The 26,693-nt window shown below is 37.5% G+C and overlaps 1 protein-coding gene across 1 annotated transcript in view; it reads left to right on the top strand.

The window, feature by feature from the left end:
• LOC150083102 (protein singed wings 2-like) overlaps nt 1-25,761 on the top strand; it is a 52,817-nt gene extending 27,056 nt beyond the window's left edge. The window contains exons 2-3 of the mRNA XM_090377044.1: nt 560-1,500; nt 24,770-25,761. Of these exons, the coding sequence (XP_090233170.1) occupies nt 672-1,500; nt 24,770-25,611 (1,671 nt within the window). The 5' untranslated portion in view covers nt 560-671 and the 3' untranslated portion in view covers nt 25,612-25,761. The remainder of the gene's footprint in view (nt 1-559; nt 1,501-24,769) is intronic.
• The last annotated feature ends 932 nt before the right edge of the window (nt 25,762-26,693 follow it).

Raw genomic sequence — 26,693 nt, forward strand, 5'->3', positions numbered from 1 at the left:
TTTATGCTAGGAGTGAGAGATAGGGTGGGTTGTTCATTGTTGCCACTATATTTGACACCCTGGAAATGCTTTTATTACATTTAATTTATTTTTTTTATTTTTTTATTCAGAAGTTTTAGTGACCACTTTTGTTCAGCTATAAGAAACTCCTAAAAACTTGCAGAAAAAACACAATAACAGTCCAGAAAATATAAGAATTTCGATCACAAGTTCAGATTGCCGCATAACTTTATCTTATAAAATTAACTTCGTAATTTGAATAAAGACCAGTTATATAACTGTCTGAAAAAAACTATAGAATAAGCTGTTTCTTCTGTTATAATGTAACATGCTTGTTGATTTATACACGTTAAAACTGTTTGTTGATCAAACTCTTTCTTAACATTAAAACATTAAGTAAGGCAACATTAAGCAAAGTCTCATATATCATATTGGCCTAATGGTTATTGTACAGATAACATTATCATATGTTGCATTTCTTCCACAAAATTGTGTTTTCCAAGAATTATACATGTACCTGTCAGTTATGTTTTTCTGAAGTGTGTTATTTTATTTTCAGGTATTAAAGAAATTTTTTATACTGAAACCAAGAAGCAGTCAAACCTTTCATTTCTGAATTTGAGTGTCAACAAATCAAGATCTGGCTTTTTAACATCATTTAATTAATCATCATGCCCTCAGTTTCAGTAGTGCAGTGGGTATATATATTAGCTTGTTTGGTGTCTGTTATCAGCAAATCATTATCAGATAGACCATTTGATTGTTTGATACAGCAAGGCCTTCCTTCTGAATGTAAGGTTGAAAAAACTCCCAATTCTCTTGGCCTGGAAGAAGTTACCTTAATATGTACTGAATTGCCAAATCAATCCACTTTCCAACAAATGATGAAAAATTTACATGGAAAATGCACTAATATACACATTCTTTATAGTAATATAAAAATAATAGCAGAAAATTATTTCAGTTCTAGTTTGAAAGACCTTAAAAGCTTAAACTTATCATGCAATTCTGTGAGCAGTATTTCTTCAAATGCATTTAGAAAATTAAGTAACCTACAAAATTTGGACATGTCAAATAATAGTTTGATAGAGGTGTCAGAAAAATATATGGATTCTTTAAGTAATCTAGTCAATCTTTCATTTTCAAATAATAAAATCAGAACTATTTCATCTCATGCTTTTCAGAAATTAAAGCATCTTCAAAGCTTGAATCTTTCAGGAAATCATCTAACTAAGCTTGATACAAAGTGGTTTGAAAATTTAACTAGCCTTTTGGTTTTATCATTATCTTACAATGAACTTCAATCCTTTGATGCAGATACTTTTCAGAATCTACATTTTCTTGAATTTCTTGATTTGTCTAATAATAGATTGAAACAACTGTCACCAGATTGTATTTTGCCTATGCAGAATCTTTTGAAGTTGATAATTGCCAATAATTGCCTTGAAAGTCTCGAAGAAGGAATATTAAATAGCAATAGACTGAATGTTGAACTTGCAGGTAGGTAATAGCAGTGAATAATTCTGTATTATAATTCAAGTGATAAACTTGATGCTTGTGATTATATGATTGTCATTAAGAGATTTATAAATGTCTTCTGTTTTCAGGTTCATATCTTAACCTTCCAGAAATTCACAGTGTTGATCATAATAAAAAAAATAATAATGGGCCAGCCTCTTCCCTAATTTTTCTCTTTTTTGTCAGGAACTGGCTCTAGGTAGCTCTGGGATTTTCCAAACCAGATGCAAAAAAAAACTGCAGTCTGATTATTAGTATTTGGTTACTTGTTTGTTGAGGTCTGATGAGATTGAAACCCATTAGAAGCTGGAGAAATTTTTAAAGGCCTCTTCAAGTTTTATAAGTTGGCACTGTAGTCAGCCAATATCAGGTAGAGGGAGTAAGGTAATGTGCCATGAGTTATTCCAGGTGTTTAGCCTATACAAGACTAACCTATGAACTGGAGTTCAATAAGAACTGGTGCATTTTGGCCTGGGTAGTCAGTGCACCAGTAATTCCAAAGGACAAGAATGAGTGCAAGGCCGGTTCAGACATGTGGGTGCAGGTTTCAGTGCACATCTTACACTTGCCTGGAACCAGCTCTACATATGTAATGTATACTATCATTAATCAAAGGACTATTAAAAAATTTCAGTATCCTTTGAATTTGAATATTATTAAAATTATTTGAAAGGTTTTTTGTTGTTTTTCAAGGTGCTACTTCTGAAATTATAATGCACTTTAAAATAGTTTGAATAACATATATATACAGAACCCACTGGGCATTTGAGGGCACAGTTATCCTACCTGTCAGAAAAATATATGGATTCTTTAACTAATCTAGTCAGTCTTTCATTTTCAAATAATAAAATCAGAACTATTACATCTCATGCTTTTCAGAAATTAAAGCACCTTCACCCCAATAAATCCTTTAAAGATTTCCTCTAAATTTAAAATTTATACCATTTCTGATTCATTTCTGATAGTCTTTAACAGAATAGCTGGCAGGTATAGCAGATTAAAAAGAAAGTATAGTGGATTAAAAAAGAATTTTGTTACTTTTAATTTAGAAAAATTTCTTTTGAAATGAGTTACCAACAAATTTAACTCAATTCTTAGTGCTTTGGTAATGTTTGGATGATTTATTAAAGGTGAACAGATAAGATTCAAAATATTTTATTGCCACTGCTTGCTTTCAGTTATTAATACCATAAAATATTTGTGTATTTATGCTGTGAAGTTCATGTTGTGCCTCCTCCATCATGAAATACAATGTTTGACAGTATGTGAAGCACTTGCTTATGGCATGCATCATTAGCAATTACAATGGTTCCAGTGTGATTGAAGCGATTTTGTTGTAAGCATAGTGTAAACAGAAATGGTTCCAGTATGATTGAAGCGATTTTGTTGTAAGCATAGTGTAAACAGAAATATTTTTTATAATTATTTCAAAGCATTAGCAGATAAAAAAAAAAATAACATGCACACACACTGCCCTACCATTAATATCTGGCTTTTGTATCTACAAATAACCTTACTGTCCCTAGTCCTATGGAACACCAATTTTTTTGTAATTGTCTTGTAATACTTTCCACCATTCAGCCTTCAGAATAGTGACCAGTTCAGCTATCGGCTTGCCAGTCCAACTTTACAATGCCCAGGTCCTCAAACCAGTCCATCACAGTGCAAACAGTATGACACTGAATGTTGTCCAGCTGATATAGATATGAGTTTTCTGGCATGCTACCAGAAGACTCGTATGCATTATTGTCCAGGACATCTATATAGACCTCAGAATTCATGGTTTCTTCCAAAACAACCACGTCCCAGGCCAAACTATGAAAAACAGTTCCAGACCATTATGCTACCTCTGCCAAAATTCATCATTAGGACGACAGAGTCTGCCAGGTAGCTTTCTCCAGACATCCACCACACCCAGGCACAACTGTCAGACTGGTAGACCACGTACCATGACTTATCACTCCAAAGCACAGCTTTCCAAGAACAGTGGGCCTTACACCAATCTCGATGGCATCTGGTATTAGTCAGAGTGATTAGTGCATAACAGTTGGTAACCCATATTATGCAGTTTCCTGCACACTGTACTGGTGCTGGCATGAGTCTTAGTCACCCGATGGCCTGTGTATGTTCCTACATCAATCTGCATTCCAAACAGATGTTTCTTTGCAGTGTTCTCCTGTCATGTTCCATCAGCTTCAAAGGTTTTCCAGGAGAGCCAGGTTGTTTCACAATGGTTTCGGCACCAGTCTGGCAGGTAGCTTTCTCCAGAGATCCACACACCCAGGCACAACTGTCAGACTGGTAGGATAAGTCATGGTACATGGTCTACCAGTAGCTGTGCTATACATGCAGCTGTGCTACTGGTAGGATAAGTCATGGTACATGGTCTACCAGTAGCTGTGCTACTGATAGACCATGAACCATGACTTATCCTACCAGTAGCACAGCTGCATGAGTCCCAGTCGCCCGATGGCTTGTGTATGCTCCTACATCAATCTGCATTCCAAACAGATGATTCTTTGCAGTGTTCTCCTTTCATGTTCCATCAGCTTCATAGGTTTCCCAGGTTGTTTCACAATGGTTTCAGCACCAGTCTGCTTGCATTTGTAAATCACATCACCAATCGTCAACCTAGGGATCTTCAGTGCCAAAGAAATGTGATGTACAGACTGATTGATTATGTGTCACCCTATTATTATTCTGTGCTGGAAGTCTATGAACTCCATTTATTGTAGCTTCATGCATTCACAATTGTACCACTGTCTCCTCAAACCAGTCCCCAAGAATATTTATAGATATATCTGACACATGGTGCTTGAATAAGATGTGACCAGCTATCCGTGTAGGGGTATCCAGATATTAATGTATAAATTACCCAAAAGGTTTATAAGGTGAATGGTATTTTAACATACTTAAAATGTAAGAGGATAATGATTCAAAGCCCTAAGGAAAAAAAAATTAAAACAACAAAGAATGAAGACCACATTGGGTGCAGCACCAAATTCCTGAAACTGTGAAACAGATAAGAATGTCAAATGCACAATGAATGGTTATTACAAGGGCAGTAAACCTTGCTGTTGCCAGTGAACCATGGTTAGCATGGGCACTCGGAGCGGGCTGTGGCTACGCAGCCCCATTTTCAGCAGAGTTCGATGTACTGTGTGTTGTGACATGTTACTCCCGTCACCAGCATTCCAATTACTGGCGAGTTGCGCCACAGTTGCCCTTCTGTTGCCACGTACCATTCAGGAAAGCCTTCGCTCACCTTGAGCATCGATGAGCCTTGCTGGCAGTTCGTGGATTTTCCCTCCTCGGACCACTTTCGGTAGGTACTAACCACGGCTGACCGTGAGCACCCCACCAGCCGTGCCATTTCAGATATGCTTTGACCCAGTCATGTGGCCATTATAATTTGGCCTTTGTGAAACTCACTTAAGTCCGCTGCCTTTCCCATCTGAAGAACAAGAGTAACACTGATTAACGGAGCAGAGTATCAGGTGTTTTTGATACCATGTTCCGACCCGTGCCGCAGTTCACCTGCAGTTTCTTTGATTTGTGTAATAACTCGCTGGTCATAATGTTTTGGCTCATTGGTGCATAGCCCACTAATTGTTCATCATCATCTGTCATTGTTCCACGGGTTGCCATAAGAAGCCTTGCCACCATGTCCTGGCCATGTACTTCTCTCCTTCGTTGACTTCAATCCAGTTTCCTCTTCTATGACATCAGTCTTTATCATGTCTTGTCACCTCATTCTTAGTTTCCCCCCGGTCTTTTGTCTTTTAGTTGTAAATCAAACATTTTTCTTGGCAAACACCTCTTGTTCATCCTCTCAATGTGTCTTTTAAATCATCTTAAGCAGGACCTTTCAATCCTATTCTGGAGTTTTTTTTACCTGCATTTTCTCCCTAATCACATTATTCCTGATTTTGTCACATCTTGTCTTTCTGGTTATGCTCCTCACAAATTTCATTTCTACCCCCTGCATTCTGCTTTCATCCTTTTTCCTCACAGTCCAAGTTTCAGATGTATATGTCACAATTGGTACATAGTAAGTCTGGTATATAGCCTCCCAAACTTTAGAAATTCCCGCCAGCTTGTATCCTTCCATTGTAATGTATCTGTCTGGCTTGCCACACCTCTTTAGAACCATTACTTCACTCTTCTCCTGGTTGAAGACCAGTCCAAATTCTTTGGCCATACTAGTCCACACATCAACTAGCCATTGCACTTGTTCCCTGTTCTTTCCTCATATACAGATGTCATCTGTGAAGAGCATCACTTTAATCTGATCTTGTCCGCTTTGTTCTGCCACTCTACATTGCACATCATTCATGACAGCTATGAATAGTAGTGGTGATGGGATGCCTCCTTGTCTCAAACCTGAAGTTATTTTGAAGCTCTCTGTCAACCCAACCACTGTTCTTACTTTGCTCACTGTGTTGGTGTATATATTCTCTATTCTCTCCACAAGATGTTCCTCTATCCCCAAGTTTCTCAAAACTTCCCACACTTTCTCTCTCTTCATGACATCCTTATGTCCAAAAACTCCATTTTCATGACATCCTTATGTCCAAAAAGTTCTTTGTTGTGTTCATGATATTTTTCCATCAGTTGCTTGATACAGAAAATTAGATCCACTGTTGATCTGCCAGGCCTAAGCCATACTATTCCTCAGCCATCAGGTTTTCAATTGTTTCACTTATCATCTGCTCCAACACTCTCTCATACAGCTTGCTCACATGTGATGCCTCTATAATAAGAACACTTCTTCCTGTTCCCCCCTTGAACAACAGGATGATCACACCTTATTTCCAGTCCTTTGGCAACTGTCTCTCATCCCAGATCTTGCAAAACAGTCTGTATATCCACTCTATTCCTGCCTCACCTGTAGCCATCAGCACCGCTCCATTTATCTCTTCTAAACCAGCAGATTTACCTGCACCACATCACTTTGTGTTAGGTCTGTCTGGTCTCTCTCTCTGTATTTTCTCCCTCATCCTCTCTTTTATGACAAACCTGCCTTTGTCCCTTTTGCTTGCTGTCCTGCACATTCAGCAGATTGTTGAAATAGTTCCATGTTTCTCTTATCTTTTCATCCTTGGTTATTAGATTGTCATTCTCATCAATCAGGCATTTTCTCTGCTCACTGTCTCTTCTCCTATTCCTGGCCATGCCATACAGCATCTTTTTACTACCATCGATATTTTGTTGTATAGTTTCACTCCATTCTTCCAACCACATCCCTCTCTTTGCAGTTTTATCTCTCTCTCTCTCTCTCTCTCTTTATTGTCATCATTTCTGTTCTGGAAGTAGGTCCCGAATGCATTATTCTTTTTTTTTTTTTTCGCATCCTCTCTCTTATCTTTTCAAACACCATGGGATTTCTTTCCTTGTCCTTCTGCATACCTGCTCTGTCAGTCCTATTATGCAGTCTTCAAATGCTTTCCATTCGGAGTCCACACTGTTCACTACTGTCTTAGGTATAACCTTCCTGAACTGTTGGGCGCCTCCGTAGCCAGGTGGGAAGGAGCAGTAGTGCGTAGCACACGCTTCTTGATTAGACCGGGGTTCGAGCCCGTCACCACCAAATACGGAGGATGCGGAAAGGTCAAGGAATGACCACCGCATTTCCCTGAGCAATATGGCCTTAGTTGCTAATGCTCCTAAAAAAAACCAAAAAAACCTGAACTGTTGTCTGAATGTTTCCTCTTCTTTTAATTTCCACACCCACAGTTTTTTCTTTCTTGTTATTTTGATCCTCTTTAATTTAGAGAATCTTATAACTCCAACAAGTAACCCGTGATCACTGCCCAGGGAGACACTCAGAATGACCTTGATGTCCACTAGTATTCTTTGTTGCTCCTTATCCACTAGTATATATTCAATGAGGAATTCCTGCTGACTGTCCCATCTGTATCTTGTCACTTTGTGACACTTCCTCTTCTTGAACCAGGTGTTTCCTATGACCAAGCTGTTCCATAAGCAGAAATCCAACAGCCTCTCACCGCATCATTCCTAGGTCCCCATCCATGCGGACCCATGATGTCTTCCACTCCTTGTATTTCCACTCCGACTTTTGCATTCAGGACAGTCATTATGGGTGACATTCAAGCTTGTCTTCAAACTCCAGCTTCTACATTTCTTCGCAACTGGCTTGCGATGTGTAGCATTGTACAATCTTCAATGTTTCACAGCTGTTCATTTGCAATTTAATTGACATGAGTCTGTTGCTGATGTTAATGACCTCCAGTAATCTTTCCTTCATCCTGTGATCTATAATGATGGCTGCACCCTTCCTCGCTATGTCACCTCCAGACCAATAGAGGTAATAGCCTCCTATAACTCTCTACACCCATTTCCTCTCCAGTTTGATTCACCCAGTCCTAGTATGTTTATTTTTCTGTCCATTAATATTTCCGCACACTCCTCAATTTTTCCTGACAGTGTCATAATATTTTGTGTGGCTAGTTTAATATTGGTTGTCCTCCTGCTTGGTGATCATCGGGCTTGTGCACGATGCGCCATTATAGATATCACCAAGATGGGGTGTGTTACATAAAATGTAATAACCCTGGATGTCTTGTCCTGGGTTATTACATTTTATGTGACTATTACATTTGCTGTACATTTTATTCTTCTGAGGCTTATTTTTCTGTTGAAACCAATAAATTTAAGCTGCCGATCTGCCAAACCTGTTGCAGCTGTATAGGCATGGTAGCTCTTATTTAATGGAAATGCTTCCTTGCTATGTCACAGTGCCATCATTGGATATATGTAGTTCTGTGTGTAACCATACCACCTGTAATCCACCTACACCCTATTAGCAATGTCGCCTCAGTTCAGGACTGTTGGGCTCCTTATTCACAGCTAACCCCCATACCTGAGGGCCTTTTGCTATCTGCCACCTGCGACCCGGTCAGTAGCTGAGGCTCGTCCTGAGACTAATTGTACACTAGATGTAAAAAGTACAGTAAATATTACACAGCACAGTAAAAATCAAATTATTTCCTTTCAAATTTTGCCTATATACTATATGTGTGGTCTATTTTGGAAGGGGAAAAGTAAAAAGTTTTATACAGTCACTTCCAGTGTTGAGTCTTTAGCAATACTTCCTAGTTCATTTCGCAAATATACGTAGTCTCAATTCAAATCTCAACGATGTCCATTTCCACTTGCAGTCTGCCAAACCCCATGTACTTTTTCTGACAGAATCTCAGTTATCGGTTGATTCAACTACTGCTCATCTCAGTTGCCCAAATTATTCGCTGTATGATTCTTTCCGCCTCAAAAGTGGTACTTGTGCATATGTCCGTTCCAATATTCCCTGTCAGAGACTTGGTAATTTGGCGCCTCGGAAGCTAGGTGGGCAGGAGCAGCAGTGCGTAGCACATGCTTCTTGATTAGACCAGGGTTCGAGCCCATGACCACCAAATACGGAGGATGTGGAAAGGTCAGAGAATGACCACCGCATATCCCCGGAGCAATATGGCCTTAGTTGCTAATGCTCCTAAAAACTAAATAACAAACAAACAAACAAACTTGGTAATTTGGAATCTCCTCTCTTTGATCTTCTCTGGTTTAAAATCTCTCTACCACATTGTGTCAAATTCATCTGTTGACTCTACCGTTCTCCCAACAACTCCACTAATCACATGCTCTTTGACTTTCTCTCTTTGCAACTTGACTTTCTTCAGTCCAATTTTCCTAACAGTGAGGTAATTTTCCTTGCCGATTTTAATGTTCACAACTCCAGCTGGCTTCCGTTTTCTAGTCACACCGACCCAGCTGGTCAAGATGCTGAGGCTTTTGCAATTACCAATGACCCTGGACAGATTGTTCATTTTCCTACAAGAATACTGGACAATCCTAACCATACAGCCAACACGCTTGATCTTTTTCTCACAAACAACTCTTCTAAGTACACGGTCGAAGTGAATGGTCCTTTAGGCACCTCAGATCACAACTTGGCGATTGTCCCTTCTGAGACAATTCCAAGATTGGAAGCCTTTATCTCATGGGAATAGCCATGAGATAAAGGCTTCCAATGGAGCCTTTATCTCATGGCAATTCTCAACCTTGTGTTGTTTGGCATTACAAGAATGCAAAATGGGGTGACCTGCGAGATTTTTTTTCTTCTTTTCCTTTGTTGGATTACTGTTTCAAAACTTCTAATGTCAACGTTTGCTCAGATAGTGTCAGTGAAATTATTCTTGTAGGAATGGAATCCTTTATTCCACACTCTTTAAATCTCGTCCTTTATCTAAACTTTGGTTTTCCAATAAATGTGCTAAAGCTGTTCAAGAGAAGAAAGTTACATATCGTAATTGACTTGTTTCCAATTCTTCAGTTTCATTTTCTGCCTACACCAAAGCTCGGAACAATTGAAAAACAGTGATTAATCAGTCCAAACTAAAGGTTGAACAGGCTAAGAGTAGAAAACTTGTTTCTTGCCCTAATGGTAGCCGAACATTCTGGTCTCTTGCCAAAGCTATCAGCCACAACTTTTGCCCATCTGTGCTCCCACCTCTGTCAAAACTGGATGGTTCTGTTGTCACTTCACCCAAGGATAAAGCCGATCTGCTAGCATACCATTTTTCTTCCAACTTATGTATTAATGATCTTGGTAAAACACCTCCCACCATTCCCAATACACTTCATTGAATGCCGCCTGTGGTCTTCTGTCAAAAGGATGGGGGTGCCTCCATAGCCAGGTGGGAAGGAGCAGCAGTGCATAGCACACGCTTCTTGATTAGATCGGTGTTCGAGCCTGTCACCACAAATACGGAGGATGCGGGAAGGTCAGGGAATGGCTACCGCATATTCCCGGAGCAATATAGCCTTAGTTGCTAATGCTACTAAAAACCAAAACAAACAAACAAACAAAATCCATCAAAAGGATGTCAGAAGGATTTTGACGAAATTTTAATACTAAGAAAGCTCCAGGTCCTAATGGTATTTCTCCACTTGTTCTCAAAACTTATGCTCCTGAACTTACTCCTGTTCTTTGCTGCCTTTTTTCACTTTCTTATTCCAAAGATGTTTTTCCTTCTGCTTGGAAATTTGCTCATATCCAACCAGTTCCTAAAAAGGGTGACAAATCCCTCCCATCCAATTATCATCCCATTGCAATTACTTCTGCTCTTTCTAAAGTAATGGAGAAATTAGGAGTTATTCAGGGAGGGGAATACCAGAGGTGTATTCAACTCTGGCAGTAAGCTAGATAATCTTGTTGTTGTTTGGTTTTTTAGGAGCATTAGCAACTAAGGCTATATTGCTCTGGGGATATGCGGTAGTCATTCCCTGACCTTTCCGCATCCTTTGTATTTGGTGGTCATGGGCTCGAACCCTGGTCTAATCAAGGAGCGTGTGCTACCCGCTTCTGCTCCTGCCCACCTGGCTACGGAGGTGCCAAATAGAGATAATTTGTAATAACTGAGAGTGAAGTGGAGGAGAAATTGTTGAAGATAAACATAAGAAAGGCACCTGGGGGTGGATGGAATCTATCCAGCTATATTAAAGGAGGCGGCAAAGGAAGTAAGCAAACCCTTAGCCATGATTATGAGAGCTTTCCTGGTCCCAGGGGAGGTACCCATGGACTGGAGATGTGCAAATGTGACCCCAATCCACAAAAGGAGGATAAAAGGGAGACACAGGTAATTACAGACCTGGTAGTTTAACATCTGTTCCAGGGAAATTAATGGAGGCACTGGTTGAAGAAGCATTGCAGGATCATCTAGACAAGACTTCAGTTATAGCTCGAACACAGCATGGGTTTGTTAAGGGGAAGTCTTGTCTGACAAATTTGATTGGATACTATGATGTAGTCACAAAGGAACTGGATGCAAAGAATAACTTTGATATCATATATTTGGATCTTAGAAAGGCCTTTGATACTGTTGCACATGGAAGACTGCTGCACAAATTGGAGCAGTGTGGCATTGGAGGCAAATTGCTGCTATGGATAAAATGATGGTTGAATGGGAGAAAGCTGAGAGTGGTAATCAATTGACACTGCTCTTCGTGGACTAATGTTATTAGTGGAGTCCCTCAGGGTTTAGTGTTGGGTCCATTGTTGTTTTCTGTATTTATAAATAATATTGATGATGGTATATCAGGCTTAATGTCCAAGTTTGCAGACGATACGAAGGTTGGCAGGGTTGTTAAGGACACTAATGATACACTGCTGCAACAGGATCTAGATAAGTTGAGCAGATGGGCTGAGAGGTGACAAATTAATTTAACATTGACAAATGTAAAGTACATATGGGAAGCAGTAATCCCAGAGTAACGTATCAACTCTGTGGTACCACACTGACAATGGTAGAGAATGAAAAGGACCTGGGGGTAATTGTGCAGGCAGATATGAAGTTTTCTGAGCAGTGCAGACGGTCTGCAAGAGTAGCTCATGGTGTCTTGTCAATGATATACAGGAATATTTCTAGCAGGGATAAGGAAGTGATTTTCCCCTTGTATAAGGCAATGTTCAGGCCATACCTTGAGTACTGTATACAGGTCTGGAGGCCTCATTTTAAGAAGGATGTAGAGCTGCTCCTGCTCACCTGGCAACAGAGGCGCCGACTCAGTTCTCTTAGCACTTAGCACTAGTTTAATTCTGAACAGTATAACAAAACATATTGTATATATGAAAACTAATGATTTACTATATTTCAATTTGTGATTTATTAAGTTTTAATTTGTTATCTAATCCTTAGAAATAAAGTATGCTTCTGAAATTATATTCTTTGTTTGAATTTATTTATTTTTATAATGTGTATTTTATTTGAGTTTTACTTGTGTGTTATTAATTTTAAAATTGGCATTTGAGTAGACTAAAGGGAAAATTGCATGCATCTATCTATATATATGTGTGTGTGTGTGTGTGTGTGTGTATTTGTAAAAGAATAAGAGAAGTTTACCTCAATATGATACATAGAACACTTCTATGTGATACTCTCCAGAAATTAAAACGAAAACAATTAAAAAAATCAAAAATCTTATATTACAGTAAGAAATAATTAATAATAATTAAAAATCAAATGAACAATTAGAAATCAATTTAACACAATTAAAAATTAAGTAAAAAATTAATTTAACGAAAAATATTTCCTAACGATTTTTCTTCCTGAAGCTGACAATGCTTTTTGACCATATGTTGTGATAACAGTAATGAAAATTACTGAATAGGGGTGAGCATAAAACTTAAATACGGATTATTTGTCTTTGCGCATGCGTGTAAGGATCATGAGTCGGAGATTAGATATGGCTGGCGAACATTTACAGAATTCTCATGTAATTTAATTTCAACGGTTTCTGCAATTAATAGTCCCATATAATTACGTTGGACCCTAAGTATTTTGGACTCGTTAAATAAAAAAGTATGTTTTTCATTAATGGCATAAAAGGCTAATTCTGACGCTGCTTGAACGAGAAACACAAACTAAGGGCGTTGTGTTGATTAACACGAAAATTCAGAGGAACCGCATAGAACCCTGATAAGATAAGTCGCAGTCACCGCAAGAAATGTTGTATACCAGGTCATTTATTTGCACACAAGGAAAGGACTGAGCGATTGTTCAGTATAGTGTGTAATTTCCGTATTGGCCTGGCTACAATTTTAAATTCGTTTTCTTTAAAGAATCTGTTAAGTTGTTTGTGCCACTGTTCAACATATGGGACAGAAATAAAGTATTTTTTGATATTACTATTGTTGGTTGGTGTATTTTTTTTTTGTATTGTATCCTTAGCTTGTACAAATATATATATATATAAAACACTGGTGTGCATGATATTTGCTGACTGAAAATTATGAGCACAGGTTTTTTTTCCTTATCTCATGAGATTACCAAAAACTAGTACTATATATTTTTTTTCTGTTATGGTTTTCAAAAAAATTTTTTTCAAAATTTCAATTATAATATATCTAAATTACCACTCTTATACCATGTGGAGTTTTTAATGTATTTTATTTCGGTGTTACCTAAACTAATATACATTGAGTAACGTTTCAAGTATCTTGCCGATACGCATCATCAGACCTTGCTGCTGACCGAATCCTCCTGTCAGATGCTCAGACCTAAATGGGCTGAATTGTAAACTCCTCTGACCTAGTGGTCAAGCTAGATCACTGTAAAACAAGAACATGTAAAAGGACTAATCTCACACTGGGAAAAAAATATCATTAGTGATCCTCTTGTCTCATCAGGTAAATTGCTTCTGCCATTGCCCCATTTAGGTCTGAGCGTCCAGCAGGAGGATTTGGTCAGCAGCAAGGTCTGATGATGGGTATCGGCAAGGTACTTGAAACGTTCTTTGGTTAATGAACAACCCCAATTCCTTCTGCTACACCTTTGGAAACTATACCACAAAATGAGAGACAGTCATTTTTATGTATATCATGCTTATTTTTTGCATATATTTGCATTTCCTATTTTGCCATTCATTTGGTTACTGAGACAAATCATTGGCTACAGATGATATCTACCATGCATTGAAAGTGAGGAGACATTAGGTAAATAGAAGATGAAAATCATGAAAAGTGCATATGGTGTTATGTGAACTCAGAAACTAAAGACCACACATGGAATTGCTATATTTGTATGTTTAGTATTACAGGATACAGCACTAGGAGCAAAGCTGTAATATAATATTGTAGGCACTGGTGAAGTTGAAGCCATGTTAAAAAAATAGACAACAGTTTGCACAAGCTGAATGAGCTATCTGGTGTGGGACTTTGATCTGTGGAAGAATTTAGCACAGCTGTTAGGCTCCAGGTTGAGTGAAAAGAATCTGTTAGTACATGGCATTTCATTTGCTTGGAATAGATAAAGAGAAAAAGAATTCATTCTCATCTACTACAAGGTTTTTGCACTCTGATGTAATGGTTTAATCAGAGTACTGCATGTTACATATGATTCATCAAATTTAGATTCATTGGCCCATGTAGACAGTGTGACCACTAAACGATTGAATTTGTTGTTAAAATAATTAATTGTAAACTCCCCTGACCTAGTGGTCGTGTTAGATCGCTGTAATAGCCAGGTGGGAAGGAGCAGCAGTGCGTAGCACACGCTCCTTGATTAAACCGGGGTTCGAGCCCGTCACCACCAAATACGGAGGATGCGGAAAGGTCAGGGAATGACCACCGCATGACCCGGAGCAATATGGTCTTAGTTGCTAATGCTCCTTAAAAAAAAAAAAAAAAAAAGATCGCTGTAAAACAAGAACATGTCCAAAAAGGACTAATCTCACACTGGAAGAAAAAATATCATCAGTGATCCTCTTGTCTCACCAAGTAAACTGCTTCTGCCTAAACTCAGTGTTGGTGGTTTCTTTGGACCCACAAAATCAGAGAGCTTCAGCAATATGCTGTTACCATGAATACTGTCTCAGAAAGAAGTGGCTTGGTTAGTACTCAAGATTGTTGTGAGAGTTAGTTTTATTTAGTTTTAAATAAATTTGTTTATTTAAATTTTTGGTTCATTTATAAATAAGAGGACTATGAGAAGATTGCCAGCAACATACATATTAATTTCTATAAACCGGTTGCAATATGAGTTTGAAGGTTAATTTTCTGTATAGAAACTTGGTGCAGTGAATGAAGAAAAGTGTGAAAGATTTCACCAAGATATCAAAAAGATAAAACAGTAAATGGAATGAAGTGATGATGGGAGACAGGAATTCGGGGAGTACAATGTGTACAGGAGGATAGACAGGACAGGAAGGGAGGAGGGGTTATGCTGTTAGTTAAGAAACAAATAAAATATGAGGAAGTGCATCCAATTGTGTTGGTGGACAATGCAGTGTTGAGTCTGTTTAGTGTGAAATTAGCACTGGGAAAGGAAAAATGAGAGTAGGTGTGTGTTATAGGCCTAATGAATCTGATGAGTATAATGAGCTATTGTGCAGAGAAATAGAGTGGGCCAGTAAATCAGAATGTCTTATAATGGGGGATTTTAACTTTCCAGATATTGACTGGAATTTGGGGGTTGGTCAATGTATCACCAATTCACAAAGGGGATTCAAAAGGTGACAAAAGTAACTACAGACCTGTTAGTTTAACTTGTATTCCAGGGAAAATAATGGAATCACTGGTTAAAGAAGCATTGCAGGATCATCTAGACAAGACTGCAGTAATAGTTAAGGCACAGCATGGGTTTGTTAAAGGGAGGTCTTCTCTGACCAATTTGATTGGATACTATGATGTTTTCACAAAGGAACTGAATGCCAAAAATTTTGATATCATATACTTGGATTTCAGGAAAGCTTTTGATACTGTTGCACATGGAAGACTGCTGTACGAATTGGAGAGGTATAACATTAAGGGCAAGTTGCTATAATGAATAAAGGGATGGTTGAGTGGGAGACAACAGAGAGTGGTAATCAATGGACACTGCTCTTCTTGGACTAATGTTATTAGTGGAGTTCCCCCAGGGTTCAGTGTTGGGCCCATTGTTGTTTTTTATATGTATCAGTGATATTGATGAAGGTGTATCAAGTTTAATATCCAAGTTTGCAGATAATACAAAGGTTGGCAACGACAGTAAAGACAGTATGCTACTCCAGCTGGATCTAGATAAGTTGGGAAAATGGGCTGAGAAGTGGCAACTGAAGTTTTACACTGACAAATGCAAAGTACTACATATGGGTAACAATAACTGAAGAGAAATGTACCAACTGTGTGGTACTACACTCAGGGAAGTGGAAAGTGAAAAAGACCTGGGGTAATTGTACAGTCAAATATGAAGTTTGCTGAACAGTGCAGATGGACTGCCAGGACAGGTCATGGAGTCTTGTCAGTGTTATATAGGAATTTTGCTACAAGGACAGGAAGGTGATTATCCCGTTATACAAGGCAATGATCAGGCCGCACCTAGAGTACTGTATACAGGTCTAGAGGCCTCATTTTAGGAAGGATGTAGAGTTGCTAGAACGAGTACAAAGAAGGGCAACAAGATTGGTGAGGGGAACAAAGGGGATACTCTTACCAAGAGGGCATAAATTCAAATTGAGGAAAGACAGATGTAGGATAGATGTGCGGAAATTTGCCTTTAGCCAGGGGGTGGTTGGTTGGTGGAACAGACTTCCATCCCTTGTCGTGTAAGTTGATAGCCTAAATAAGTTTAAGACTCAGCTGGACAGGTATTTCGAACGGACAGAGGGGTGAAGTAGAAGTGGTTATTATTATTTTTTTTAATTTATTTATTTTTTTTTTTTTTTGGCTGATGATAAGCTTACTTTCTTGCATCAAATGCCTCTACTAATGCTAAATGCTAATGCTAAAGAAAGGCTTAAGTTCTGCAAATTGCAGCACCTGGAGAGTAGGCATCTTCAAGTTGATCTGATTAAGGTGTATAAGGCCTCGAATGGGTTGAGCAAGCTGAATGCTGATGGGATTCTTCCTCTTGCTCAGACCAAGAACCTGAGGGGGCACATTTTCAAATTGAGGAAAGAAAGTTGTAGAATAAATTTGCAGAAATTTGCGTTTAGCCAGTGGATAGTTGATTGGCGGAACAGGCTTCCAAATTTATTTAAGCTAATAGCTTAAATAAATTTAAGGCTGAGCTGGACAGGCATTTGGAACGAATGGAGGCAAGAAATTGGACGGTGTTGGTTTTTTTTTTTTTTTTTTTGGCTGATGCTGCATAAGCTTGCTTTCTTGCATCGTATGCATCTACTAATGCTAATGATAGTATTCTTCCATCATGACTACCGTTATTGTTTGCAAAAAGAGCACAAGAGTTTTCAAAAAAACACAAGACAAGTAAAAATTCACCCACAAAAAAAAAAAAAAAATTGCCTTGATTTAATGTGTTGATTTTAATGTATAGAATAAAATATTGATATAATAAAATATATTGTTCTGAAAGTATTGATTTAATGAGATATGTTGATTTGAAAGTATGATTTAGTGTGCATTATCATTTGTTCTTAATTTTCTGTGCTGAAAACTATCTGGTGAATCTTTTAAATACATATACAGTGCCTTTCATAGACAACTCTTAAGAAACTACAAAGTAGTTGTTGTAGGCATCATTTGCTCTTTCTCATATTGTGCTCTGCCTTCACGACGAGTTGCCATGATATTGCACTACCTTGAATAAGTAATGCTTCACTATAGCCTTGAAACATGTCTGGGTGGTGATGGTACTCACTGAGAATAAGTAACAATAGTCTTCTCTATTAGTGAGGCGTTACTTATTCGAGGTAATGCAATATCATGGCAACTCGTCGTGAAGGCAGAGCACAATATGAGAAAGAGCAAATGATGCCTACAACAACTACTTTGTAGTTTCTTAAGAGTTGTCTATGGTGTATCTACACACCGATATTATATAGATATTAAACTTTTAATGTATTATGCCTTGTGCATTTAGTTATTTTAAACAGTGCCTTTCATAATGTGTGGCTGTACTTTAGAATTGATTGATTCAGGACCTGAAAACAAAAAGTTTATATAAACATGTGTCCAATTCTATATGGGTATGGAGCTTTGGCTGTTTGAATTTTACAAATGGCTCTGAAGTTTAATCGTAAAAAATAATAAAATTATTATAAAGTAAACATGTAGTAGCAAGGCCTTTTTTTTATGAAATACAGTAATACCCCGAATTACGCGAACTCAGAGTTACGCAGTTCTTGATTTTTTCGTTTGGTGTATATATAAAATTAGCTTACCAATGATTTGGAAGTCCAATCATAAAGCTTGGGTGACAGCTTCCGTTTTTGAAGACTGGTTTGGTCACCACTTCATACCCGAAGTCGAACATTATTGCAAGTCTAAACAGATTCCATTTAAAGTGATGCTTCTTATTGATAATGCACCTGGTCACTCTCCTACCACCCTAATTAATTTCGATCCAAGTGAAAGTTGTGTTTTTGCCTCCAAACACAATCAGCTTGCTTCAACCGATGGACCAGGGAGTCATCAAAACATTCAAGGCTTACTACACGAGGCGTTCGTTTGCACGTCTGAATGAAGCTATGAGACAAAATAGTGAGATATTTGTTAAAGACTTTTGGAAACAATTCAATGTTTTAGATGCCGTAAGAATCATTGAAGAATCTTGGGATGAAATTCACAAAAAAACATTGAATGGTGTCTGGAAGAAACTTTGTCCATTTTTTTTCAAAAATGAGACGAAAACAATGCCAGAAACCGATCATGTCGCTCATGTAATAGAAGAAGTTGTTAATCTTGCCAGGCAGTTAGATTTGGAAGTCAATGGTGATGATGTCAATGAGCTGTTGGATTCACACAGTCAGGAGCTGACAATGAATGAGCTCATAGAGATGCATGAGCAAAACGTCACTGAAGTATCCGACACTTCAGACCCAGTTTCACCAGAAAAGCACATGACAATTGCAAGCTTGACAGAAGGTCTCAGCTCAATTGAAAAGGGATTAAAAATTTTAGAAAACATAGACTCTAACGAAGAACGCATTATAGCTACAAAGCAAGGAATAAAAAAATTATTAGCTTGCTACGAAGAAATTCTGCGTGAAAAAAAAGCGCTGTGTCTTCAGACGAATTTGTTAGATTTTATGAAGCCATCGACATCGAAATAGCTTTTTTATGTAACTCATTTATTTTTTTAATACATATTTTGTATTAATATGTATAAAGAACTGCAATTTTATTAAATATTTTTCTTCTAAATTAGTGTTTTTGTTAGTCCTTGGTCCCAATTAAACAAAATTTATATGTATTTATATGCAAAGTTGTACCCCGACTTACGCGAATTCGACTTAAGCGATTTTCGTCGGACCCACCTATTGCGTAACTTCGGGGTATTACTGTATACACTTCTGGAATGCTGAGGAAGTCCCTCTAGGAAAGATGGGGGGGAGGTGTCTGGGTTTTGGCACCATGAATTTCTAAAAATTCTCCAGGGGCAGAAATTTTAGTCATGGTGCCCAAACCTTATTTTTGAATTTGGGTTTTTTTTTTTAGAAAGTCTAAAGTCTTTAAACGGTTAGTTTTGAATGTTTTTTTGGATCTCAAGAAAAAATTTATTTTATCATTTTGGCTGCTTTTTACTTTGCTGCTTACCCTGCCCACTCCTGCTTATTTGTTGCAGTGTGTTTAATAAAGTCACCATTTCCTTTATTGGATGTCAATAATAACACACTTTAAGTAGTATGTGTTTCATTCCCCAGTGTTGCTTTTAAATAATAGCATCATAAGTGCTAATCTGACATTTCAGATTACAAAAGTATAGTAAATTGGACAAAACTAATTTAATAGGTATTATTTATTTATTATTCAAAGTGTTTTTATAAAGATTTTCACAGTAAAAGTATGTTTATCATATTTTTTATTGTGATTTCCTTTTTTACTGTTTGTCTATAGCAGCATGATGGCCCTGAATAAGCCATGGTTTTATTAAGCATTTAAATTATTAATTAAGAGTTCTGATTGGCAAATGCTTCAATAGATGAGTCACAAAGTTAAGCTGTACATCTACCTTAATTCTCTGCTGACACACAATGTACCAACAGCATTAGTAATAATAAACTGCTTCTACAGGGATGGGATACACTTAAATAGAAAGGGTGCAAGAATATTTGCATGATATCTCGTATCATCCATGCTATCGAGGCAGTGTTAGGTGGGTTGGAAAACTGCTGGCTTGGGGGGATACGAGGACTAATAGATTAACATAGCCACTGGCAGAGGTGAAAGTGATTCTTGCACTGCTTTTATTGGAATGAGCAGAAGCCTGGAAAACAAGATGCAGCATATTTCAGAGACTGCTGGGAGTCATTGCAGTACAAGTAAACACATGGGTTGTGTTAGGGTAGCTAAGAATAAGAACAGGTGCATGTATACTTGCGTGTACACCAATGCTAGGAGTTTGGTAATTAAATTTGATGAATTTGAGGTATTGCTCAAAGCATCAAAGGTGGATATTGTTGGGATATCAGAGACGTGGTGTCACACAGATATAAGGAATGCAAAACTGGAATTTGGGGAGTACAATGTGTACTCCCAAAATTCCAGTTCCTAGTGGTTAGGCAGAAAGGATGGACACGATAGGAAGGGAGGAGGGAGTTATGCTATTAGTTAAGAAACATAAAATCCAAGGAAGTGAAGCCAGTCGACATTGCTGGACAGTGCACAGTGCCGAGACAGTTTGGTGTGACATAAGCATTGGGAGATCAAAATTGAGAGTAGGAGTGTGCTATAGGCCTAATGACTCTGATGAGTATAATAAGAAACTGTACAGGGAAATAGCATGGGCCAGTAAATCAGAGAGTCTTATAATGGGAGAATTTTAATTTCCCAGATATTGACTGGAATTTGTGGGTTGGTCACTCGAACGCTACCAAGGCTTTTGTGGATTTATTGGATGATTGTTTTCTACATCAGCATGTTTGGGAGGCAAGTAGAGGGAGTAATATTCTTGATCTGATTATCGGTAGTGATTCTTCATGGATTAAGAATCTGCAGATAAAGAAACAACTAGGTGGCAGTGATCAGAGTGTGTGCTGAAGTGGGATTTACTTAAAGAGGTAACTACCATCAGGGGTAAAAGGAAAGGTTTTTGCTTTCGTAAAGGCGACTACGATGGTCTGAGACAGTATTTAAATTCTATATGGTGGGACCAACTTATATGTTACCAACAGCAAATTCAAAATGGGAAGCATTCAAAGAGCTTATCTTGGAAGATAGTAGGCTTTACATACCAACTAAGAAATATTGTTCGAGGTTTAGGCCAAAATGGATGTCAGATGAACTAATCAGACATATGGCAGAGAAGAAAAATGCATGGGATACATATAAATTAACAAGTGACACAGAAGCCTATGATAGATATAAGTTGATCTGTAAAAAAGTTACAAAGGAGGTTAGGCAGGCGAAGGCAGATTACGAGAAATCTTTGACAAAGGATGCAAAGAAAAACAGCAAAGAGTTCTTTACTTATGTAAACTCTAGAAGGAAGGGGATGAATCAGATTGGTCCACTTGATATCGATGGTTCAACTGTTGATGATCCTGCTCAGGTAGCTAACAAATTAAATGAATATTTTGCATCGACATTCACACTTGAGGAGTTATTCAGTGAGGGGAATGCCAGAGGTGTATTCAACTCTGGCAGTAAGCTAGATAATCTTGTAATAACTGAGAGTAAAGTGGAGGAGAAATTGTTGAAGATAAACACAAGAAAGGCACCTGGGGGGTGGATGGGATCTATCCAGTTATATTAAAGGAGGCAGCAAAGGAAGTAAGCAAACCCTTAGCCATAATAATGAGAGCTTCCTTGGACTCAGGGGAGGTACCCATAGACTGGAGATGTGCGAATGTGACCCCAATTCACAAAGGAGGATCAAAGGCTGACACAAGTAATTATAGACCTGTGAGTTTAACTTCTGTTCCAGGAAAATTAATAGAGGCACTGGTTAAAGAAGCACTGCAGGATCATCTAGACAAGACTTCAGTTATAGCTCGAACACAGCATGGTTTTGTTAAGGGAAAGTCTTGCCTGACCAATTTGATTGGGTACTATGATGCAGTCACAAAAGAACTGGATGCAGGGAATAACTTTGATATTATATACTTGGATCTTAGAACGGCTTTTGATACTGTTGCACATGGAAGACTGCTGTACAAATTGGAGCAGTGTGGCATTGGAAGCAAATTGCTGCTATGGATAAAGGGGTGGTTGAGGCGGAGAAGACAGAGAGTGGTAATCAATGGACACTGCTCCTTGTGGACTAATGTTATTAGTGGAGTCCCTCAGGGTTCAGTGTTGGATCCATTGTTGTTTTCTGTATTTATAAATGATATTGATGATGGTATATCAAGCTTAATGTCCAAGTTTTGCAGACAATACAAAGGTTGACAGGGTTGTTAAGGACACTACTGATGCTATGCTGCTGCAACAGGATTTGGAAAGGTTGAGCAGATGGGCTGAGAGGTGGCAAATGAAGTTTAAGATTGACAAATGTAAAGTACTACATATGGGAAACAGCAACCCGAGAGCAACGTATCAGCTCTGTGGTACTACACTGACAGTGGTAGAGAATGAAAAAGATCTGGGGGTAACTGTGCAGGCAGATATGAAGTTCTTTGAGCAGTGCAGACGGGCTGCAAGGGTAGCTCATAGTGTCTTGTCAATGATATACAGGAATTTTTCTAGCAGGGATAAGGATTTGATTATTCCCTTGTATAAGGCAATGGTCAGGCCTCACCTTGAATACTGTATACAGGTCTGGAGGCCTCATTTCAAGAAGAATGTAGAGCTGCTGGAACGAGTACAGAGAAGGGCAACAAGATTAGTGAATGGAACAAAGGGATGCTCTTACGAAGAAAGGCTTAAGTTTTGCAAATTACAGTGTCTGGGGACTAGGCACCAGCGAGGTAATCTGATAGAGGTGTATAAAGCCTTGAATGGTTTGAGCATGGCCAATGCTGATGGGATTCTTCCTGTTGCTCAGAATAATCACCTGAGAGGGCATAAATTCAAATTGAGGAAAGACAGATGTAGGATAGATGTGCGGAAATTTGCCTTTAGCCAGCGGGTAGTTGGTTGGTGGAACAGACTTCCATCCCTTGTTGTGGAAGTTGATAGCCCAAATAAATTTAAGGCTCAGCTGGACAGGTATTTCAAACGAATGGAGGGGTGAAGTGGAAATGTTTTTTTTTGTCTGATGCTGCATAATCTTGCTTACTTGCATCATATACCTCTACTAATGCTAAAAATTATTTTTATTTTAAAATAGTTTTTTTTGTTTTAAATATATGAATTTTTTTTTTATATCTTTTTAACTTCCAGTATGCTGTTCCGATGCATCTGTAGTAATATAAATAAACAATTATACCAAATATGTGTCTGCTTATTCTTATTTATTTTATATTTATTAATTTTGCCATGAGACTTCACAGCCATTTTTTAAAATGTAACATCCATAGCCCCTAGCTTCATTGGTTTCAAGTCCCAAATTAATTCTGAAAGTATGATCCATATGTTATGAAACACCCTATAAGTTTTCCTATAGATAGTACAACCTATTTGCTTTACAATGGATTTTTTCTTTATGTAAATATACCAGTGTAAATGAATATTTCAAAATAATTTAGAGCACTGTTAATTAAATGAATTTGCAGTGCATTAAAGTTATTTGTTTTTCTGGTGAAGTTTACAATGATATTTTGCTTCAATCGGTATATTTTTCTTTCTGCTTTAGTTCTAGCATCTTTAGCATTCCTAGGGCTCATATCTGGTGTGTTTGGGCTTTGCACACCCAGGATCCTGAGGTGGATATCATCATCCTTCTCTTTCCTTGTGATTCCCTTTTACTTCTCTCTCTCTCTCTCTCTCTCTCTCTCTCAGGGTAACTCGGGAATTTTTTTTTTTGGCTTGTGCAGCATAAGCTTCAGGCTTCCTTGCACCATAAAGCTAATAATAATAAATGGAATGCAAATGCGCACATGGCAACCTATTAGATTGTTTGTATTATAAAAACTTTATTTTTTGATTCTTTCATGGAATGAAAGTGATGTTTTATTAATTATGATTTACATAATTAATCTATTTTTCACTGCTTGAAATTTGTTGTTTTCTATTAATTTTTCACTCTACTGTTGTATTCTACTTCCCCTCTATATTTTATCTGTCAAAAAATAATAACTTTCTGACAACTGTACATGGTACCATGAGCCAAATTATACAATGCCAGTGGTGCATAGATTCTGCCTTTATGGGTGTGAGGATGAAACATTATTGCAGGATATGGGGTATTTGTATCCTCCAAGTAATTTGAAGAAAGAAATACGCAGTCATGCAGTTAGTGTCTATTAGGTGCCACATTAATGACAGTGTATATCTTTCAGTATTCCTTTCTATCCTATTTCTTAAAATTAGTTGAAGAACACCAACTATTACCTTCTTGTAATTTGTAGCAAATCACAAAAGAAGTGGCTTGTAGGTACCATGTACCTGATGAAGGGATTAATGAAGAACATTTTTTAATTAAAAAAAAACTACATAACAACAATGGATAGCACAAAATATGTGGTAAACAAGAAGTTACTATGGGCTTGATTTGATTGATCCGGGATTGATTTGATTGCCTCTCTTGTATTTGGTTAGAATTTAGTAGTTTTTTGTTTTTTTTCCTGTTAAAATAAACTGTCTGAAAAAATCACTTGCAGTACTAAGCAGTATCAGGTAATCATAAATACTCTTTGTTCAGTGATGTAAAGATATGTTTGTAAGAAAAAAAATTATTTTAATATTTGAATATAGGCAATCCATGGCACTGTGATGAAGTCTTATATTGGCTACAAGAATGGTCAACACTTCACAGAAATATTCCATTTGATGACACGGTGACATGCCGGAGTCCTCCAAGCTTTGAAAACCAAACTGTTCTAAAAGCAGTTGAAGCTATTCATCTCGACAAGAAAAGTCAGGAATCTCCATTGTGTAAAGTTTGTAACTGTACTGTGGATAAACAGAAAGTGGCAACACTTGTACACTGCAAAGACATGAATTTTAAAATTCTTCCTGAGAAGCTCCCTTATGATACACGTGTTGTTAACTTGGAGAATAATCAAATTAACTCTTTAGCTATAGACCATATTCAAATAAAAGCATGGGAAACTGTCCAACAACTGTACCTTGATAATAATACAATTGAAACACTAAAAGGTATAGAAGGAACTCGTTTGCTAAAAAACCTCATTGTTCTGCGACTGACCAAAAATAGGTTATCAGAAATTCCTGTTCATCTGTTGGATCAGTTTTCTTCACGTTTAGTGGAATTATATTTAGCAGATAATCCTTGGAAATGCAACTGCAATACTGTTAGGTTTCAGACATGGCTTCAAAACCATTATAAACAGGTACAAGATATTGAAGGAATTAGATGCTCTGCTGACAGTGGTGTCAATGCTAATCAGGTTATATATAAACTAATGAAATCAGAACTCTGTTCGCAAGCAGTTCAGTTAATAAATTACTTGGATGTTTTAAATTCTATTATATCTGTTTTGATAATATTGATTGTATCTAAGTTGTTATATGATTATTGGCAGCAAAAAAGAACTGGGAAACTTCCTTTATTTTTTAGCTTTAAGTTGCGCTGAATGTTCCCTCTGGAAAGGCTTGGATATGCAGTTCATGCATGTTCCCTGGGAGTCATTGGTACCATTTCGAGCCCAAAAGTTTCCCTATATGTCAACTATAATTTATACTTGCTATAGATACAATCTATGTATTACTTTGTAAAAATTATTCTAGAAATTATTCATACATTATTATCTGAAGAGATCTTTCTGTATATCTTTAAATATATATATACAGTGAAACTTCCCTTTAACGGACAGCCATGGGGAACGAAAATGTGTCCGTTAGAGAGAAGTGTCCGCTAACAAGAAAAAAAATGAAAAATCGTTAAACGTTTAATGTAAAATTAAATTAAAATATATACAGATTTTGGACAATATTTTTGTAAATAATATACATACAATTGTGCTATGCATATTATGACTTTATATTAAGAAAAATACATACAGTAATCACTTATTTTCTTCTGCACCTTCTTCCGGCTGATAATTTTGTTTTCAACATTTGTTTGGAGTGAAGAAACCATTGAAATTCCTTCAGTATCTTCTTCAGCGGCGAAAAACATTTTTAAACGATTGATTTGTATGAGCGCTTCTTCTATTTTCATCGGTGGTTCGTCGTTAATATGTTCTTCGACAGAATGACCTCCTTCCATTTCTTCATCTTCATGAGGAACTTCTTGAAAAATATCGATGATAATGTCGTTGATATCTAGAGTACCATCTTCTGTAGTGAGGTTCGAGTCTATATCTTTGTAGCCAGGGTCACTTGTAGCTGAAGTATCGTACGTTATCAATAGATGTTGAAGTTCTTGTTCTTCTTGGTGCTCTACATTGCTGTTCACAACTTCAATTTTTGCATTTGAGAAGCCAGACTTTACAAAACAGTTCACGACAGTTTGTTTTCTAATTGCGTTTACTGAAGAGGAAATCCATTGAATCGCATCTAGGATGCTGATTTTCTTTGCAAGGTCACTCGCACATGTTACATCGTTCATGTTTGCAATGAGATGTCTTAAAACACGTTTTCTGTAGTGAAGTTTAAATTTTTTTATTATCCCTTGATCCAAGGGCTGACACTCTGCAGATGTGTTTGGTGGCAG

This window comes from Mastigoproctus giganteus, chromosome 7 (genome assembly GCF_048544385.1).
Source record: "Mastigoproctus giganteus isolate SK-2022 chromosome 7, ASM4854438v1, whole genome shotgun sequence".
NCBI classification, from domain to species: domain Eukaryota; kingdom Metazoa; phylum Arthropoda; class Arachnida; order Uropygi; family Thelyphonidae; genus Mastigoproctus; species Mastigoproctus giganteus.